Source organism: Mesoplodon mirus, assembly GCF_964341445.2.
Source record: "Mesoplodon mirus genome assembly, chromosome: 15".
Taxonomy (NCBI): Eukaryota; Metazoa; Chordata; class Mammalia; order Artiodactyla; family Ziphiidae; genus Mesoplodon; species Mesoplodon mirus.
The window spans coordinates 49,333,300-49,355,291 of record NC_138991.1 but is presented as its reverse complement, the minus strand read 5'-3'; the positions used below and the strand labels follow the sequence as shown (position 1 = coordinate 49,355,291).

General features: G+C 41.5%; 1 protein-coding gene across 1 annotated transcript; it reads right to left on the bottom strand.

Annotated features, from left to right (window-relative positions):
- Positions 1–1,794: 1,794 nt before the first annotated feature.
- ZP2 (zona pellucida glycoprotein 2) lies at positions 1,795–12,985 on the bottom strand (the record flags this gene model as incomplete). The annotated part of the gene is made up of 18 exons (XM_082645623.1): positions 1,795–1,940; positions 2,805–2,888; positions 3,312–3,408; positions 3,487–3,622; positions 4,776–4,965; positions 5,124–5,248; positions 5,349–5,440; positions 5,521–5,708; positions 6,552–6,678; positions 7,394–7,575; positions 7,666–7,762; positions 8,522–8,686; positions 8,839–8,880; positions 9,639–9,791; positions 11,309–11,403; positions 11,809–11,892; positions 12,750–12,829; positions 12,924–12,985. The coding sequence occupies 18 exons, from the start codon at positions 12,983–12,985 to the stop codon at positions 1,795–1,797; spliced, it is 2,145 nt and encodes a 714-aa protein (XP_082501749.1).
- Positions 12,986–21,992: the final 9,007 nt, after the last annotated feature.

The window sequence follows — 21,992 nt, the reverse complement described above, 5'->3', positions numbered from 1 at the left end:
TGGTTTGAACCAAGTTATTTTATATCTCTGGAATTCACAAGTCCAAAATGGGGCAGCAGAGCTGTGTTCTTCTGGAGGCTCTAGGGGAGAATCCATTTCTTTGCCATTACCAGCTATTACAGGCTGCCCACATTTCTTGGCTTGTGGACAATATCACTCTGACTTCTGCTTCCACTGGGGCATCTTTTCTGACTCTCCTATTTCATAGGGAGCCTTGTAATTGGGCCCACTTGGATAATCTTCCCATGTCAAGACCTTTACCACATCTGCAAAGTCCATTTGGGGCCATGACTAGGTAACAATATTCAGTTTTTGGTGAATAGGATGTGGACATGTTGGGGGTGGTCATTATTCAGCCTACCACATGAGATCAGGGAGCCATGTAAGTGGCCAACAGTTTTTTAAATGCTGTTTTAAGAAGTGCACGCAGCAATGCAATATTTCTGATTCTAATATGTAACACTAATATGACGTAGTCACAGAAAAAGTTTGAATCCAAGACCATTTGTTTTATCAGTGACAGATTAATGCCTTATTCTCTTATAAAGAAATGTCTAAAGAATGGCCTTGATGAGAACTCGAAATTTTGGCCCTTATTACTATAGGAAGACCAGACCTTTTATACAATATGAATGCAGCTGTTTCCTTCCCCATACCAGGGTTGAGTTTTACCATATAACTCTTAAAAGGATTTAGAATCAAAGGTTGTGTTGAAGAAAAGGCAGAAGGATTCATTATTAAAGACCTACAGTATCATAAGATGACCAAGTATAATATTCTTTCAAGGTTTTGAGAAACCCAGGAGTATAACAACTCACAATTGAGGGATGAAGTCCAAACACTAAAGATGTTCATATTTCTGTTCACCTCCACCATGTACAGAGATTTAGAAGCTTTACAACTTTTTTCATAGCAGAAGTCCTTGTTTAGATCCAGACTTTTTCTAGTTGAAGTATTCAAGTTAATGTCTATATTAGATATCTTGAATGTGGTCTTTTAGAGCTACAGTGTGAGGCAGACTAGTCATTTTGACATAATTACAGCCTAGTTAAGATGGGGCACCCTCAGGAAGAAGATGGAGCAGCCTCAGGAGGAGGTAATAACTGAGTGCTAGGTAGTGGGAAAGCAGCTCTCCAGGCTCAGCTAAGAGGCTCATGTCCAGCTGTGTAGTCTTAATGAGACCAGGAATGTTGTAATTGCACTTAATGAAGCTAGAATCTTTTATTATTCCTTTCCCTCCCCCAAAGGAGATTGCTGGCCTTTAATTGGAATGGGAGTACACGGGAGAATAAATCCCTTAAGTTCTCAGGGAAAGTTTTCTACTCACTGGAAAGACTAATTTGAATTAGGAAATATTACTTAAGTATGATACTAGATTACTTCCTTGGGAATACCTGGCTTCCCTTCCTCTGTAGAGAAGGGAAGTTATGCCAAGGATTAGGGGTGACTTCTTGCCCTCCTCATCTTGTATATATGAATGGAGGGGGTAAAAGACATTAAAGTCACCTAAATACACCCCTAGAGGTGGGCTGTCACCAAGCCCCATTAGTGATTGAATTCTCTGGCACTGCCAGTTTTGGGGATGGAGTTCAGAAAAAGCTGAGTGACAGGAAGCACTTAAGTCAGAAATATCCTTATTCATGTCCACACAGAACAAGGCCTGCCCAGAGGATTGTGGAAAGGTACTATATTCTCTAAAGAAGAATGATTGCAAGAAACAGTCCTTGAATTCCATCTAAATTTAATAAGAAAGAAGCAAGAGGCTTATGTTGACCACTTTGTTTGAATATCCAATTAGTGACTTAGCATTATGGTTCTTTTCTTGTGCAGGTAGCTGATGAGGCTTAGAATTGCCACAATGCCTGCTAAGGCAACCACAACAGCCATAGTTTTAAAAGCAACATATCCAGCAGTCTCATGCCCTTTAGAGTCCACAGCGTCTGGAAAGGAAGCAGACATTCAAGTCTTAAGATCATTGAAACGAAGTGTAAGTTGAAGCTGAAGTTTTACACATTAAATCTCCCCAGAGAAGGAAGTGAAGTTAAGCTTCAAAGAGCTCATTTGGGAAGCTTGCAACAGGGTATAGTCTTATCCCTCAAGCCAACCTCCTCCTCTCCCTACTCCACTCCCACAGCTGTTCCCACTTCCTACTTGCTTTCACTCAGATCAGATGGGCTGACACCTGGAAAGGACTTTACAGTCCCAGCTCATTGTTTAACATTCTGGCACTAACAGACATGATTAGTTCTCCCAAGTGTATGATTTCTTGCAGCTTATTAGCTAGGGATTTGAGAGCTTAATTTCAAGTTCTAGGCCTAAAATTAAGACTATCTGGGCTGAAGATATAAAATATTAACAGTAACATAATCCAGTAAAGACTTAAGTTTAATAGTAGCAAGCACATGTCTTCTGACCTATTAGTCGTATTTTTTTTTTTTAGAAACATAGTCTGAAGTTCTTGTATAGTAGGCCAAGATTTGAGGACCAAGATTTGAGGATTCTAATGTGGCATTAGTGACAAAACTGGAATCCTTTAGTTACTAACAGTGAGAGGTCTCTGTACAGATATAAGATGGCTAAAACAAGTAAAAAACATTACAGAACAGTAGGTAAAGTATATGATTCCACTTGTGTTAAATGGGGATTTTTGGAAGGGCACACAAGAGACTTAACAGAACCTATTGCTGGGAAGAGACTCCTCCTCTTCTTGTCTAATCAGGAGCATGTGTTATCTATGCACAGTTAAATTTGACATAAAACCAAGAACTTGAGTCCAAGAAGTACCCAAGGCTTTAAATCCATACCTCTGAGTGAAGAGCTGTCTGACAACAGGAGGATGGGACCTGGGAGACTCACTATCATTTTCTCTTCCTCAGTGGCTCCTGTGGCTGGAAACAGATAGTTTGACCTCTGGGATAATGAGTAGTGGTAAGAAGTGTGCTGAGGGATTACCTAGAGCAGCTCCCCATGGAGCCCCTGCTCTAGGTGGTTTTGCCTGCCTTCACAGGAGAGGGCATACACCTTACTGTAAAAGCAGGATGAACTATCAAAGAATATCGGAAGACAAAGTTCTGAGTCTACCTAGACTCAGGAAGAGCGACTCAGGAAGAGTAACTTTGAAGTCTACAGAACATCAGGCTACAGCTCATGTGCAAAAAAAAACTTGTCCATAGGACTGATGGAGAACCTGTCTATCTCAGACTCAGGTTTGTGCTCTTGGGACTAGGTGAAGAGCAAGGGCACTCATTCTTAAATTCTGAAAGGTTGAGGCTTGCTGTAAACTCACATTAATGAGGACTTGAAATTTTTACCTCGCCTGCTTCTCGATGACACAAGGCAAGTCACAGAACACAGAGGGAAGTCAGGAGACAGTTGATTGCAGATTAAGGCACTGCAGTGGAAGTAGACCTGGAGATGGAACAAGAGTTGAATAAAACTGATGTCTCACATTCGACCTGTCCCCCAGGTGACTTGTTAATCACTTACCAAGTGAGAGAACCCTTGAGCCTCTGACACAAAGGCAAAGGTCTTCACATCAAACCTCTGGTAGTGATTAGGATAGGTCACAGAGGAGCCAACCGGATGGAAGGTGGTTCTGTGGTTGTCCAGGTTGTATTCACAGCTGGAAGGTACATTTCAGGAAGGGACATCAGCTGAATTCACCCCAGAGTCTAACTCAGCATTTGCTCAAATGCAGTCACACGTAACACCTTCTACCTGTACCTTTTTTTTTTTTTAATGTACCTCTGATTTGGCCTATCCAACAATATTCATGAAGTTATAAGTTGTTCATGCTAGTTTTTCTTCTACTATGTGTTAATACAATTTCAGTACCAATTTGTTTGCCAGCTAAATTCATCAAGAATTATGTAACTCTTCAGATGACACTGGCTTAATTCTTATTAGTCTGAGTATCTTTTTTGTCCCAGGCAGTTAGTATATGTTGCTGAAAAAACAAGGTGGAGAACTCCTGCCATTTTATATCTTAGATGCTAGCAGAGTATAGTAGCTATAAATTAGTATGTTAGGTAGCATGTAAGTACTAACAAAAGAAGAGTTAGACCAGGGTAAGGGTGCAGGAGGGTCAGGGTAGGCTTCAAGGAGAAGTGGACACTCGAGCAAGCTTTTAATGGGGTGAAGGAATGAGCTGCATGAGTGTGCTGGCCACCATGATCGTGAAGCAGGAGTGCACCTGGCGGATACAAGCTTAACAGATTACAACAGATTCAAAGAAAGATAAGGTGCAGTTCTATCTAGGTGCCAGCAGAGCCAAGAAGACAAACACCAACATACAAGTGGGTAGTCACAACTTCAGAGCATTGTGATATTCAGATCTAGAGTCAGAAGGGCATTCATGTTCTACCATTTACTAGATATTACTTTGGGCTAGTTATTTAAGTAGCAAGCTTGGGTTTCTTTATGAAGTGAGGTGGCTAGTGTCTCTCATAGAGTGATGAGATTCAAATAATGCATCTGGAGTACATAGCACCATGTTTGGCATATGGTAGGTATTCAATAAATGAATAGGAACTAGAAATCTCTTCTCTCCAGATGCTGGCATATTAAAGCCAGATTTCCTTGGGAAGGATCTTATACTTTTAGATTCAAGGGTAATAGGAAAGCATGAGTCACCTTATTAGACCAAGGACTGGTTGCTAAGAAACAAGAACAAAAATCAGGGCCTTTGATATAGTGCTCCTCTCAAGCCCAAGAGCATTTTATTCTTTTCACTGGCAGTTTGATGAGCTGGGCTACCTTATATGGAGAATACATACCCATCCACGACAATATTCCACTGAGGGAGAGAGGCTGGATCCATGGTGGATGTTGCCCAGCAGTCATCTAAGACCAGCTTGATGTTGGGGTCAGTCCTGTTTATGACTCTCACTTCTAGGTAAATTGGTTGGCGGAGGTATTTCACGACAGGGTACTCCTTGTCCCCATATGGTTGCAGGTAGGAGTTATCTGAAATGGAGGAGAAGCCCCTCTGGTACTCAAGTAGTTGATGGTCACAACAGAAGCTTAAGCATCGCTACTACTCCAATCTGGTGGCATCAAAGTTCATTTTAGGGAAGAGTTCCCTGAAAGTATTTAAGCAGATTTTTTAGGTTATAATGTCTCACCTGGGTAGGTTTGCAGGGTCAAGGCAAGTGGACCCGGCTTCACTGAGGCCACTGGAGGAGGAAGGCTTTCAACACTGGTATTTATTAGCGTGTTACTGCTGCTGTAATAGCACCTCACCGTCATTCTGTAAGAGTGGGTGGGTGGGGTTGTTAAGAGTTTTAGATTAAAAAACTGCTTGAGTTTAAGCTGGGGCTTAAAAAGTCAAGTAGCAGTTGCGTTCACACCTGAACTCACTATCTCTGGAAACTGTGCTTGGAGGAAGATCTGCCCAGAAAGCATGGATTTCATTTTCATAGATGACTTTGTCATTCTTGAACTTAGAGTAAGGTTAGAGAAAGTGGTTAATTAGTTATCTCAAAAGTAAGTCTTAACCTCTTGCTGTGGGCCAGTACTAACCTTATGTCTTGTTCCACATCCATTCAGGGGTATGTGAAACCGCACCAGCCCCTGAGATGGAGCTTTAAAGATTGGCCGGCAGGATGAGTCTCCCACCCTGAGGGTATCCAAGTTGAGAGCTGGTTTTGTTTGATGGCTGTAGACCTCAACGTCCATAAACCCATCCTGAGTACATAGCTCCCCTGAAACTAGATAGTGGTGAGAGTTAAAAAAAAAAAAAAAAAAATCTGTCTGCCATGTGACTATTGTCATCTACTAATTTGAAGTGTGATGGAAGTTTGAATTTTTATCAGGAGGCAACAGAATTTGTCTTAAGTCTCTGTTTGGGAAAATACCTTGATAAGCAGCTTGAGTTACAAGGGGAGACCCTTAAGGTACCAAGACAAGAGTGAGGCTGCTCTGTATGAGCAGAAGGATTTTTCATCCAAAGGAAGAGGCAACAGGAGACATGGGAAGAAGCACCAGGTGAGGTAAGAGACCCATGATAAAAACCTGATGAGGCTTAAAGTGCAGTGCCTTGTGACATAATGTCCCTTCTTTCAAGGCTCACAAATCTTGGTGGTTTAAGGGGAAGTTGAAGAAGCAACTAACTTTTCCTATTTGGCTTGACCCGATACAGGTCAGCAAATAATAGGAGCAAAAAGAGGCAGAAGCAATACTACACAAGAGGAAATACCTACTTCCATATTCTTTGAGGAATTTTCAGGAGTTTGGGGAAATACTTGTAGTCCCTGTAGTTTCAGGTTTGAAGCAATCTTATTTAGATGCTAGGCTTAGGCTCCTAACATGAAGTATATCCAGGTTACTTAAAAACAGGAAACAGTTGTGAAACCTACCTGTATGTGTATTTTAGAAGTGTTATCTTTCTTAGATCCCTATCACAGCAGCTTAGACTGACATTTCTGGTCTAACCAGCCTTTCATTTCCTCAAAGTATAAGCAATGCAGAGTCTGAACTTCTATACACTTTCCCACATGAAAGAGCTAAAAGAGAAAGAATGTAGGAAACCGTTTAAGAAAAATGGTCTTTACCGATAGAAACTGTTGACTCACAGAGACACTCCGGATAAATCACCATGGATACCATCTCCAGTTGAATGTAAAAGGTCAGCTTGAGTGACGGTAAGTAGAACTGATAGGGTAGGCATTCTTCAGAGAACTGAAATGAAAGAATGTCCGTTAGCAGCCACAGCCTGTTGGGACCCAGAGCAGTCAAAGGAAGTAGGAAGGAAGTACACTGAAACCTTCAAGGCACGCTCCAGACTTATTATGGTTTCCCTTTAAGCCAGAACAAGAGACCCTATCACTTCTCCAGATCAGGATCCTTGCCTAGGAAGGAAATTTCTTTAAGCTCATGCCCTCAAGTACCCAGTATTGTATGCTCTTTGTACTAGACACTGGAATTTGATCTGTTAATTCAACCTCTAAAGAGCTGCCAATCCAGGAGTTATAAAATGTTATTGCAAAGTACACACCAACATAAAATTATTCTTTGGTGACCCTGGCAATTGCCTTAGTCAAGACTGGCCTCAGGGAGGACAGCTGGGGATACTTGTTGGGCTCAAGCTGTCCTGTTTTAATAGGGCATGAGAGGTTCATCATTAGAAGCTTGATAGCAGTTTGTACTATTCAGTGAACTAAGAAACTTAGGAAAACTTCCATTGCAGTTAAAGAAGCTTGGTGTTTGAGAGTAAATTTCAGTTACTTGAGAATTCACTTATGCAAGGTGTTCAAATGAGGCCTTCCAAATTTTGAATTTTTTTACACCGGCAATTAGAATTTATGGACAAGTCAGCAGCTGTATCAGGGTAGCCTAAAAGGCTGTGCTTCAAGTCAGGCTTCCATAAAGCTCAGTGATTGACAATGGAACGTACTTTTGTTTTGAGGAGAGTTTTGCTGAAATGCAACCTCAAGCCATTTGTTGTTTCCATATCAACCCCACTGTTGTGCAGCTGGCTCACAGCAATGTTCCTATTTTCAAAGCTCACGGATTTTAACTTCCCAGGAAACTCTGGTATGGTGAGAGTCATGTGTGTGGCGTTACAAGTCACAGGATCTGGAAGGAATAACAGAAGGATCGGTTTTGATTAAAAGCCCCTAGACCAGTGTCTTCCACAACTGGAGTCGTCCCTTCCTAGGCACTTACCTGACACACAAATGAGTCGTGATGATAAGGCGATCGTCTGCCCAGGAGATACATGCGTAAGCTTCAGAGGCACCATGTAGAGGCGGCTGTTACCTTGCTGAGGAGAGGCATTTTCAAAGACATTGGTTTACCTGAATTACTTGAATTTCTAACCAGTGCTGGAATAGTCAGGGCAAACATACTCAACTATTGGGCACTGTCTTGGCCCAAGTAGAGTTCAGGCATTTTGTCCCAACTGTTCTGCAGGTGCTCTAGTTTTAAAATCTTGTACTTCATAACATCTGGCAAAGTAGTGTCTACTGATATGACCTGTAGCTGATCATTTATAAGCAGATATGAGCTCTTGTTTTATGACTATCTTATGGTATCAGCATTCAGAGAGAATGTTTATAAGATTCAGCATATACTCAGTGTATAACAGGACTGTTAACATGGCTGACATAGGTGCCAAGACCTGTTCTAAGTATTTTGGCACATTAACTGATTTAATGTAGTGTCATGATTGTTGGTCCCCAAAGTGCCGGTACCTACTGTAAACACAATACAGGGCAATGATAAAACAGAACACCTTAATTCGTAAAAGAATTTAGTAGTACCCTAGCTCCATATTATGTAGTTAATTTAGATCTATGGAGGAAGAGGGAGAACAGATTGAAGTAAGGACCATATCTATTTTGTTCACCATTGTATCTCACCATTTTATCTTTAGTACTTAGTACAGTGCTTGGCACGCAATAAGCACTAAGATACCTGTTGAATGAGTTGTATTCTCAATTGAGGACATGGTTGAGATCATGCTTGGATTTAGAAATATTGCTTTGTGCCTGGATTGTGGTACAAAAAGATTCACACCTACCGAGTAGTGAGTCACTCCAGTGGCATGGAATGACACTTGGACGTTTATCTTCTGGTTGTCAATCAGGAGATTATATCCTTGTGTCATAGCCTCCTGAAGGGTCAGAGTTTGGGCTCTTTCACCATCACCAACTGCAAAGGTCCATCCCATCTGAGGTTTGGGATCCTAAAGTCAAAAGTTTCATTTAGAGGGCTGGTGCTCACCTTAACCCCAAGACTATTTTCTATTTAATATTTTAACCAGGATTGAAGTTATGTCACCTTTAATATAGAATTAAAGGTTACTTAGGCTTGTAATTTAAAAAATAACTTTCATACCGCACTTTCATCAGCCATGCCAGGAAAAAAGTGAAAGGTAAACTGGAAGAAAAAAAAGATGATGTGAGGCTTTGATTTGGAGATTTCTGAAATCATGTTACCTGAGAGTATGTGGAAAACACCCAGAGCAACTGCTGTGTGATTCTTACACCACCACGCCTAGTTGTGGGATGTAGTAGAAGCACAGGCAGTCATGAATCCTAGCAATGCCCTTAGACATCATTTCCTCTTTGAGCTTTTGATACCAAAAAGCAATTGGAAGATCTAAGCTCCCTTCCAGTTGTAAGCTGAGACGCTAAGTCCTTAAATGTACAGCTTTTTACTATGTGCATAGAAATCAAATACTCTGTCAAGCCATGCAGTTCCATCACTGTTAATAAAGTATGATTGTTTTTGTCCACTGTTGATGTTAGCTGTTAGACTATAAAGTCCACGAGTATGTGATTGGTGTGTTTTGCTCATTCGCTATATCCTAGTATCTGGCGTAGGGCCTGGCACATGATAAGTATCCAGTTTGTCAAGCTACCAACTGAATCCTTTTTATTGCTAGACATGATGTGCTGAGTGCTGTATCTGCCTTCTCAGTCAATTCTTAAAGCCATCCTATGAGGTGTTGTTGTCCCCCACTTCAGACTTAGAAACAAAGTCTCAGTGTGGTTAAGAAATCAATCCAAAGCTACACAGCAAGTCAGTAGTAAAATACAGACTGCAATCCTGATCTTGTTCTGAAGCCCAGCTCTGTCTAGACCACATTTCCCCCGCAGTAGCTGGGTGAGAAGCAGTCAGCCTGCTTCACTCACAGACATGAAATCCTTCAAGCAGACTGTGGATCCCAAATGCTGCTCATGGCTTTCTGCTTGCGTAACTGGACAGCTGATGTCATACATGAAAGCCTCTTGTCTTAAAGCAGCATTGCCGTCCATGAGCTTGATGGTCATCTGATGCTGGCCGAGCTGTATGAAAACGCCATAGTAAGGACAGGGCTAGTACCTCAGTGAGAAAGGGGGCTCCAGAGTACCATCTGACCCAGCTGATTGGTAAAACCCTTAACGTCGGCAAAACCCTTCAGTTATCAGTACCACGGGTTCCAGAAGATCCCTCATTCCTGTACCAGGAGATTCTATAGCCTCTTTAGATATCCCAGGAAAGACTCATACATTGGCAGAGAATAGTTCCTTGAGTTTCAAGGCTCAGAGTCCAGTTTTTATTTTCTTTTTACATTCACCCTATATCTGAGTATCAAGGTCCTGTTTGGTTTGGGGCCTGTACCAAGAGATTCAGATACACTTATTGAGCACCTATGTAGCAGCCATTGTGCTGGGTGCTGGACGGAGCCATCTTTGCCATTTCCCCTGGCCCAAGGAACTCACAGTCTAAAGCAGGAGTCAGCCAACAATTTTCTGTTAAGTGTTAGTAAATATATAGACTTTGTAGACCACATACGAGTGCTAACATGTTTTAAAAACTCTTTAAAAAAACAGAAAACATTCTTAGCTTGAGGACCATCACACACACAGATCATGGGCTGGATGTGGCCACCCACAGGTGATACTCTGTAGGTCTCTGGTCTAAAGGAATGCAACCCTAAGCTCCCTGAAGTTGGGAAAGGCCATTTCAGAAGGGAAAGTTTTAATTACTGGAGATCTTCACTATAGAATCAGATGAAGTAGACTGTTAAACTTGCAGACTTCTAGAATGCACCCCAGACCTATTAAGTCATCAACTAAATGAAATAATTCTGTACTTTCCAAGTTCCCTGATTGTTTGCACACTAAAACTTGGAAATGACTTAGGTTGCTTTTACTGCTCCTAATAACCCTGATTGGGCAGTACTATTGCTTAACAGTAGAAAATCCTACTGTTCAGCTTCTGCTGGCCTTCCAACACGTTTTTACAGCCTAGAGGTACCAGCACTCTATTTGCCAGCCCCAAAATAGCCTCCCCTTTTCCATGGGGGTTACAGATCAAAATAGCTCACGTTTGATGATTTGTTGTGTCTAGATGCTATGCCAAGTCCTTCATCTGTATTATGTCATTAATCTTTAGACACCTTATGGAGAGATATCATAATCCATTTTCCAATGGGCAAGTAGAGGCTTAGAAAGGTTAGCTAACTTACCCCAAATCACATCTAGATAGTGGCAGAGCCAGAAATCAAGCCCAAATCCTCAACTCCAGGGTCTCTTAACCTCAGCGTTGGCATTTGGGTTCTAACATGTCTGTTACTGAGGGCTCCTCTGGGCAATGGAGGCTATTTAGCAGTATCCTTGGCTTGTACCCACTAGAGGGCCAGTAGCGGCCCTTTCCCGCCCCACCCCTCAACCACCTGTGATAACCAGAACTGTCTCCAGACATTGCAGGATGTTCTCTGGGACAAAAGAAATCACCCTGACTGAGAACTACTGCTCTACCCCAAAGCCTTAACTCCTAAGTTGCTGCTTCCCAAATCACTCCTCAAACAATTACTTACTACTCTTTTGGTACAGGTTTCATATGGGGCCTTCAGGGTGAGCTTTTCTGGGTCCAGAACATAAGTGCAGTTCGGCATTTCAAGACCAAGGGGATCTACAGAAGCAAGAGCAATTTAGACAAGAGATGGCCAAGAAGTACATTTCAGTGACATTGAGTCGACCAGAGGTACATAGCCAAGACTGCCAATCCATTTCTAAGGTACTTCAATCACTTCACTTTTTACTTTCCCACCTGAGTGGTATAACCCAAACTCTGGGAAATGCTGTGATTTGAAGATAGATGTTTCCTAGGGGATTCTGAGATAAGACAGATTTCCAAAGAAAGACAGGGTCTTCCACTCTTGGAGGTATCATGCAATTCAGGGCCCCTGTGTCATCATGGGTTTTGGGTGCCAGTTGCTCCAGGGTTTGTGTGCTCCGCTCACCAGAAAATGGAGATGGCCTTGAGCCAAGGGCTTCTATTAAGTAAGACTAAGATGAGATAATACACATTACTTACCCACCACAGATGCGTGCTGTATCTTGTTGGCAAGAATGCTTTGAAACTCCACTATCATTCTATTTTCATAGCAAGTGACAGTACCTGAAGAGCAAAGGAAACACATGGGGCATCTTTGAACACAAGAGGCATGATTCCTACAGAAGTGTATTGAGGGAACTCTCCTCTCCAACAGACAACAGGGAAGATGCCAGTTGGGAGAGGCAAAGCTTGCCTACCACCCTGAAGTACCATCAGGAACTTACAGATTGGTGGGAAAGATATAACTACAATGCAAGATACCAAGAACTTAAGGAAGGTATCAATTAGGTGCCTAGGGCTTTCTGAAGTACTCCAGGATAAGCCTGGATTCGGGTTAACACGCATGCATGCAGGAACCAGGCTGGAACCCTGATGGAGATGGGGATGGTAGGTCTGTGAAGAACTGGAGAAAAGTTTTGTCTAAGATTTTTCAACCTGAAGTTTAAAAAATGCCCTAAGTAAGCCCAAGGACACACTTTTTAAAGACTAACCAACCTGCCTATAACCTGACACTGTGCATCCTCTGGCTCAGATGAAAATTTTGAAAAACTCATTACAAGTGCAACAGCTCTGATTTTGTCTGTTATGTTGACACTCTCCTTAAGCATGAGCATGTGTTTGAAGACGACTGCTCCCAAAGATGGGGGCTTAGTGTGTGGTTTGCTACTCTTTGGATGCCGTAAAGCTTGAGGCAGTGAGGGAATAGAAGGTAGTACAGGTGTTTTTGCATAGTCCTCCATTTAGCTGGTAGAGCAAGCCCTAGGTAAGCAATGGAAAAACTGTAGTGACTTGATCAAGGTTATAAAGGGAATGAGTGGAGATTGTCTAACTTATGTTTGTGTTTCCTGGCCATCTAGGCACCCTAGGTGCAATCTGTTAGAGAGATGCTTAAGAGCACTTCCCTCACCCAAGAGACCTACCTGGGAAGGCAGGATCCACCAACTGATCAACACGTATTGAGTTCACCGAAGTCAAAAGAGCGAAGAATAGAGGAAATGACCTGTAGGTGCTGGAGGGCATGGGGGAGAGAGTTAAAGAGGGACAAACTTCAGCAGACAAGGCCATTATGTCCTCTCCCTTCTGCCCCCAGTTACCTCCAGTCTGCACTGAACCAGCTTGAGGGTCTCCCACTGTCTCCTCTCTGCCTGCACGCCATGACCGAAGACACCACCAAATCAGCCAGGCAGAGGGGTGTGCTGCTCTGTGCTTTTATAGCAGGAAGCAGGACACGATCCCGCCCTCTCCCCACTGGAGTCACCTGAATCTTCTCCAGCCCTCCCAGCTGAGAGGAGGGGATTTGGGAAGGGAGGGCCTTTCTGAAAGGCCTGAAATAAGCAGAGTTCTGCGCTTTCTGACACTTGCCTTGCTGGTACACCAGCTGCTCTGCGGGCCAGCCATGAAACCAGAGTTCCTTGAAACTGGCTCCAGGTGAATGAATTGGTGCTTTTTTTCTGTAACACTGGGAAAAATTAGGATCTTTTGGACAAAATCTTTACAACTCAAATGCACAGTGAAAGAATGTGGTGGGATTTTTTTGAGGAAAGAACATCTCTTATTCACACTATCTTTAAGTAAACCTTTCCTTTAAGTGACTCCTGGTCTCCTGGCTATTGTGGACACCATCCTGGCAATGTGCATGAAGAAGTACCTTTAAAAAAAAAATGGATGAAGCATTATTTCCCCCAAGTATAGATTTTAAGCTTACTTCAAAAAGTGTCGACAATTACAGAAGGATATAGAGAAAAGGAAAAAGTCATCCAAATTTTACCACTGCTAATACTTAGGTATGTAACTCTATGGTCTTTTTCTACAAACACCACACACACTTAAAAGCAACCTGAGATTGAAGTATAAATTATGTTTGTAACCTGCTTTTACTACTTTATATGTCATGTACACTTTCCATCTCAAACATAAAGATCTCCATTACCAGTTTTAGGGTTGCATAGTATTCGATGTCTAGATAAATCAGTGTTTAACTGTTCCCTAATGATGGACATTAATATAGCTTCCTATTTTTCATCATTATAAACAATAATCTGATGGACATTCTTGTACATTTCCCTGGTTAACTCTCAGGATAAATTCCTGGAAGTAGAAATTCTGGGTCAAAGGGAATAGTGATCTAAATAAGAATGTCACTGTGTAGCAATTGGGAGTTTACAGGTGGGGAAACTGAGGAAAAGCAATTTGCCCAAGGTGGGTGTCAGGGCCAGGGCCAGACTGAGATACCTAGGTGTCTGCAGTCCATGTTCCCTAACAGGTGATAATGCTCAAATTCGGTGCAAGTAGTGTGGTGGCACTTGAAATATTTATTTATGTGTTGTTTTTTATGTCTTTATGATATAACTTGAGGAGTAATCTTCATTCCCTGTTATAGGTGTCTGAAATATTGTTGGTTAGAGTAGTGGTTTCCCCAACTTCCTTGATCAAAACGATCACATGGGGCTCTTGTTAACATCACAGATTCCTGGGGCCCACCCAAAATCTGCTGAATCAGGCTCTCTGGGGGAGGGGCCTGGGGTACTGTATGTTTAACAAGCCAGGTGAGTCTTATGATCAGGAAAATTTGGGAAATATCTGGAGGGAGGCAGGCAAGAAACTGAATGATTGCCAGTGATTAACTTCTTTATGGGAATCAGTTGATTATATACCAGTGGAATGGGGGAGAGGGAGCAAAATCCAGGATAAGCAGGATTTTGAGGATAGAGATGGTGAAAGGATTTAGATTCTGAGCAGAAGCATGATAGCAATAGTTACTCCTAAGCATATTTTCCAAAGAGTGGGACCTTTTCTACAACTGTGAAGGTAATTTGTTACCACGATGGTTAAGACTATGATAAGAAGACCATTGGCGAGATTAGAAGACCATTCCAGCCATTAGAGGATGGAATGCAGGAGCAAGATTCAGAGAGACCTATTAAGAAGGTGGTCAGAGAGGTAATAGATTAATGTGCTGCTCCTCCTTCCCGGGCCCCACCCACAGGCTTGCTTCCCCCAATACAGTACCTTTTTTCCAGAGTGTGAGGTCTTGCCTAGGAAAAGGCAGCTCTGGTCAGAGCCCTAAACTGGGGGCTCTGGGAGACTAAGGGGCAGCACAAAGGCCCTGAGCAGGAGGCATGGAGAGAAGGAGGACCACTGTGAGAGTTGGTGAGGGTGGTGAGCACACCAGAGATTAATTTCACTTGCCTTGCCTGACCCATCCAATGCTGTGCTTGGGACAGTCACTGAACAACTAGCTCCAGGCCCTTAAGAATCAATTCGGCATAAGGGCACAAGGATACAAATGTGTTCAGTGTAGCCAGCTTTGAGAATGAAGAAAACATGGCTCTCTACAATAAGATGGTGTCTCATATCACTAGTTAGGAAAACTAAAACCTTTACAAAAATAATAGATCCTTAATATTTTACTAAATAAACAGTAGGATCTCTTTCAGATGTATTTCTTTTTTCCACATTCTTTTCAATGAGACTTTTTAACTGTGTTTATAACTACAATGTGTTCCCTCTCCTGTGAATGCCCTGGTCTCTGCTTGACTTATGAGGCCTCTTCTCACCTGTTGCTAATCACCAGGCATTTCTTGAAGAGAGTTTTAGGTTGTAATGCATAACAACAATGCAATATTTTTGCCTCTTTTGGGCAGGTGCCCTCCTTACTTTCTGAAATGCAGTTCTTTCAAACAATAGTTCATAATTCTTAATTTCCAATCCTGTTGCCTTACTTTCCACAACAATTGTAAAAGTATTAATTGAAGATGACCTAACTGTTATCATCAGGAGATGGTTAGATAAACTCTGGAATACTCTTCAGATACTAAAATAAATCTATGGATTCAACTGGATCTATAAATGCTGATATTAAAGACATCCACAATAAATTGGAGTGTTAGGGCTGTATGATTAGTATGTTGTCACATTTTACTTAAAAAAAATGAGAAACATGTGTATTTTCTATCCATTTATGTGTCTATGTGTGGGTATAGAAATGTGTGTTTGCATTTATATGCCGGGGAGCCAACACGTTACCTGAGGGAGAAGACAGTGCAGGCATCCAGGCCATCCACACCAATCCAGCTATGCTGGACATTCACAACTCATCTGTTCTGCTTTGTTTGTGCTTTTGCTGTACTGGTTATAAATATATGTGATGCATCATTCCCGGAATAGGAATAAGGAGATGGGAGACTCATACTTTTTTTTTTTGACATCTTTATTGGAGTATAATTGCTCTACAATGGTGTGTTAGTTTCTGCTGTATAACAAAGTGAATCAGCTATAGGTATACATATATCCCCATATCCCCTCCCTCTTGCGTCTCCCTCCCTCCCTCCCTATCCCACCCCTCTAGTTGGTCACAAAGCACTGAGCTGATCTCCCTGTGCTATGTGGCTGCTTCCCACTAGCTACTTTACATTTGGTATCATCATACTTTTTTTTTAAACTTCATTCACTTCTGTATTGATTGAGTTATCTTGGTGATAAACAACCAATTAAAGTAATTTAAAAGTGATAACAGTAAACCTGATTTGTATATAAGTGATCTATAGAAGCTATAGAATGAAAGGCCGATGAATTCAAGCTTCATGGTATAAAGGTATATTGCCCAAGTGAGTAGATTTGGTTTATGAGGCTTTCAAAGTCCAACTCCCCAATATAAAATGAGGAAATTAAGCCTAAGAGGTTCTGTGACTTGCCCAAGGTCATACAGAAAGTTAGTAGCAGAGCTCCAGGGAGAAACCAGATCTTCTGATATCTACTCCCAGGCTCATTCTAATTCATTATGATTTTCTGTGTGTGTGTATTAGGGGGTGTTTTAAAACTCAATGCTTCTCTTGCAGTTCACTTAGCTTTAAAAGTACAAGATGGCATTAATTAGAATTCAGCAGTATTAGATAAATAAGAAATACAGAATCTTCTATCAGGCTAACATAGCTTAAAATAGCTTTCAAATATGAAATATGAATTTAACTTAGAAAAATAAGATAGACTATGTTAATAAGAATGTTCTTGAGCATCATATAGTAGTTCCTTTAACTATACAATGTAACTATACAACGTTAATGTCATTTTCCACCTTTGGATCTTTAGACAGATCAAAACTGAATGAGCCTTGTAACGGTGATGGACTCAGAAAGAAATAGGACAAGGGCATAAAAGGCTTCATTGATCTGTTAATGTAAAAATAGGGCAGCTTAGGGCTTCCCTGGTGGCGCAGTGGTTGAGAGTCCGCCTGCCGATTCAGGGAACACGGGTTCGTGTCCCGGTCCAGGTCTGGGAGGATCCCATGTGCCGCAGAGCGGCTGAGCCCGTGAGCCATGGCCGCTGAGCCTGCGTGTCCGGAGCCTGTGCTCCGCAACAGGAGAGGCCACAACAGTGAGAGGCCCGCGTACTGCAAAAAAAAAAAAAAAAAAAAAATAGGGCAGCTTAGGTAAATGAATGACAGAGAAGGCTCAGAAGTTCTAAATAAAAGCTCATTTACGTACAAATATTAACACAGATTACTCTATGAGTAGTAGCTAGGGTAATGGTTACCATAGAAATAAAGAAAATGCAATACATCATAGTCCTTTTAGTTGATAGAATATGAAATGTTAAAGTTCTTAAGGTGATATGGTAGATTAATTGTAAAAGTGCCGATCTTCCACCCCTCCCTGGACTCCCATCCTTAGCAGCATGGTTTGCAGTTAGCCTGGTCCTCCCCACCGCTGAATCTGACTGGCTTTGTAACTTGCTTTGGCCAACAGAATGTGGTGGAAGTGATGGTATGCCAGTTCTGCGACTCGGTCTCTTGAGGCCTGTACACATATGCACTGTCTCTTAGCATTCTGCATTCACTGTGACAACAAACCCAGGGTATCCTGCCAGATGATAAACAATCACAAGGAACAGAGACAGGTCATCTAGGCTGAGGCCATCCTAGAGCAACTAGTTCCCAGCCGACCTGCCAGTTGACTGCTAATGAATGAGCGAGACAAGCCGAGGTCAGCTGAGCACAGAGGAATTGACCAGTTGACTGTAGATTTGTGAGCTAAATCAATGCTTATTCTTTTAAGCCACTTAATTTTGGGTGTTTGTTAAGCAGCATGACTGTGGCAGTACTTGTCCATGACTATTATTTCAAATTCCTGTTTCAAAATGAGCCCAATTTTACATTATGAAACTGTGGGTATTCTCCGAGGGAGCATTTACCGAGCAACTATAAAACTGTGAAGTCTCAAAAGAAGCAACACACACATTTGTCCAAGTGCAGACAAAGACTGTCTTTAGGACTTCCCTGGTGGTGCAGTGGTTGAGAGTCCGCCTGCCGATGCAGGGGACACGGGTTCGTGCCCTGGTCTAGGAAGATCCCACATGCCGCGGGGCGGCTGGGCCCGTGAGCCATGGCCGCTGAGCCTGCGCATCCGGAGCCTGTGCTCCGCAGCGGGAGAGGCCACAACAGTGAAAGGCCCGCGTACCGCAAAAAAAAAAAAAAAAAAAAGACTGTCTTTAAGGGGTTTGCTTTCTGATGGGAGAGACCAAATGACTACTTATGTAACGAATAAAACCTAAGCATAAATAAGTAAACTTAAATACACACAGGTATATTCTTTTCTGCCTGGTATCCTTTTCTCTTCTTTTGGTAGGAACTCTCTTTCCCATTAGATATAGTCTTGGTGAGACTTTCAGTCAAGCTGCCTCCATCGCCCTTTGGACAAATGGTAGGCACATGACTAAAGCTAATCAAACAAGGTCTATGGAATTTCAGTCTTGCTCAGGGTAACCCAGGTTGAAACTCAGCCCATTTCCTGAAGGGTTGTCTCTTATTCAAGTAACTCCTAATTCTGTTAAATCTCCCTTCACTAAATCTTTGTAATCCACCCCTTTCCCTTTGGGTTTCCCTGCGGGTTTTATAAATCCATGCCTTTATAATTCACATTTCACACAGAGTACTGGGAAAGAGTAGGTGGTCCTCAGAAACCCTGTGATTTGATGAGTCTCTGCAGGAAAGAGGGAAGGGAACTTTTGTTCAGGTCCATTGTGTATAGGTCCTGTGCTGGACACTGATGTATAAACACCTTCAAGGTAGGAATAAGAAAAGGAAATTAAGGCTCCTCACGGTGAATTTCCCCCAAGTTGATAGCTACTAAGTAGAAAGCTGTTATGGAATGAATTTGTCCTCCTCAAAATTTTTTTATATTTTATTGAAGTATAGTTGACTTAAATGTTGTGTTAATTTCTGCTGTACAGCAAAGTGATTCAGTTATACATATGTATATATATTCTTTTTCATATTCTTTTCCATTACTGTTTATCACAAGATATTGAATATAGTTCCCTGTGCTATACAGTAGGACCTTGTTGTTTATCCATCCTATAAATACTAGTTTGCATCTGCTAAGTCCGAACTCCCAATCCTTCCCTCCCCAAACCACCATCCCCCTTGACAACCACATAGAGAAAGTCTGTTCTCTATGTCTGTGATTCTGCTTCTGTTTCATAGATATGTTTATTTGTGTCATTTTTAGATTCCACATATAGGTGATATCATATGGAATTTGTCTTTCTCTTTTTGACTTACTTTGTTTAGTATGGTAATATAATCTAGTCCATCCATGTTGCTGCAAATGGCATTATTTCATTCTTTTTTATGGCTGAGTAATATTCCATTGTATATATGTACCACAGCTTTTTAAAAAAATAACTTTATTTATTTGTTTATTTTGGGCTGCATTTGGTCTTCGTTGCTGCGTGAGGGCTTTCTCTAGTTGTGGCGAGCAGGGACTACTCTTTGTTGCGGTGTGTGGGCTTCTCATTGCGGTGGCTTCTCCTGTTGTGGAGCACGGGCTCTAGGCGTGCAGGTGTCAGTAGTTGTGGCTCGCAGGCTCTAGAGCGCAGGCTCAGTAGTTGTGGTGCACGGGCTTAGTTGCTCTGCGGCATGTGGGTTCTTCCCCGACCGGGGCTTGAACCCATGTCCCCTGCATTGGCAGGCAGATTCTTAACCACTGAGCCACCAGGGAAGTCCCTGTACCACATCTTCTTAATCCATTCCTCCGTTGATAGACATTTAGGTTGCTTCCATGTCTTGGCTATTGTAAATAGTTCTGCAATGAACACTGGGGTGCATGTATGTTTTTGAATTACGGTTTTCTCTGGATATATGCCCAGGAGTGGGATTTCTGGATCATATGTTCATCAGTCATATTGGCTTATAGTTTTCTTTTTTTTGCAGTATCTTTGTCTGGTTTTGGTTCCAGGATAATTATGGCCACATAGAATGAGTTTGGGAGTGTTCCTTCCGCTGCAATTTTTTTGAAACAGTTTCAGAAGAATAGGTGTTAACTCTTCTCTAAATGTTTGATAGAATTCGCCTGTGAAGCCATCTGGTCCTGGACTTTTGTTTTTTGGAAGTTTTTAAATCACCATTTCAGTTTTAGTACTTGTGATTGGTCTGTTTATATTTTCTATTTCTTCCTGGTTCAGTCTTGGAAGATTGTACCTTTCTAAGAATTTGTCCATTTCTTCCAGGTTGTCCATTTTATTGGCATATAGTTGCTTGTAGTAGTCTCTTATGATTCTTTGTATTTCTGTGTCCATTGTAACTTCTCCTTTTTCACTTTTAATTTTATTAATTTGAGCCCTCTCCCTTTTTTTCTTGATGGGTCTGGCTAAAGGTTTATCAATTTTGTTTATCTTCTCAGAGAACCAGCTTTTAGTTTCGTTGATCTTTGCTATTGTTTTCTTTGTTTCTATTTCATTTATTTCTGCTCTGATCTTTATGATTTCTTTCCTTCTACTAACTTTGGGTTTCTTTCCTTCTACTAACTTTGGGTTTTTTTTAATAAATTTATAAAAATTTATAAAATTCTACTAACTTTGTTTGTTCTTCTTTTTCTAGTTTCTTTAGGTGTAAAGTTAGTTTCTTTAGGTGTAAGGTTAGATTTGTTTATTTGAGATTTTTCTTGTTTCTTGAGGTGGGATTGTATTGCTATATACTTCCTTCTTAGAACTGCTTTTGCTGCATCCCACAGGTTCTGGGTTGTCGTGTTTTCATTGTCAATTGTTTCTAGGTATTTTTTGATTTCCACTTTGATTTCTTCAGTGGTCCATTGGTTACTTAGTAGCATATTTATTTAGCCTCCATGTGTTTGTGTTTTTTACAGGTGTTTTTTTTTTTTCTGTAATTGATTTCTAATCTCATAGTGTTGTGGTCAGAAAAGATGCTTGGTACAATTTCAATTTTCTTTAATTTACCAAGGCTTTATTTATAACCCAAGATGTGATCTATCCTGGAGAATGTTCTGTGTGCACTTGAGAAGAAAGTGTATTCTGCTGCTTTTGGATGGAATGTCCTATAAATATCAATTAAGTCTATCTGATTTAAGGTGTCATTTAGGGCTTGTGTTTCCTTATTTATTTTTGGTCTGGATTATCTGTCCATTGGTGAAAGTGGGGTGTTAAAATCCTCCACTATGGGCTTCCCTGGTGGTGCAGTGGTTGAGAATCTGCCTGCTAATGCAAGGGGACACGGGTTCGAGCCCTGGTCTGGGAGGATCCCACATGTCGCGGAGCAACTAGGCCCGTGAGCCACAACTACTGAGCCTGCGCGTCTGGAGCCTGTGCTCCGCAACAAGAGAGGCTGCGATAGTGAGAGGCCCGCGCACCGCGATGAAGAGTGGCCCCCGCTCGCCGCAACTAGAGAAAGCCCTCGCACAGAAACAAAGACCCAACACAGCAAAAATAAATAAATTAATTAATAAACTCCTACCCCCAACATCTTCTTAAAAAAAAATAAAAATAAAAATAAATAAATAAAAATAAAATCCTCCACTATAATTATGTTACTGTCTATTTCCCCTTTTATGGCTGTTAGCATTTGCCTTATGTATTGAGGTGCTCCTATGTTGGGTGCATATATATTTACAATTGTTATATCTTCTACCTGGGTTTATCCCCTGATCATTATGTAGTGTCCTTCCTTGTCTCTTGTAACAGTCTTTATTTTAAAGTCTATTTTGTCTGCTATGAGTATTGCTACTCCAGCTTTCTTTTGATTTCCATTTGCAGGGAATATCTTTTTCTATCCCCTCACTTTCAGTCTGTATGTGTCCCTAAGTCTGAAGTGGGTCTCTTGTAGACAGCATACATACAGATCTTGTTTTTGTATCCATTCAGCCAGGCTATGT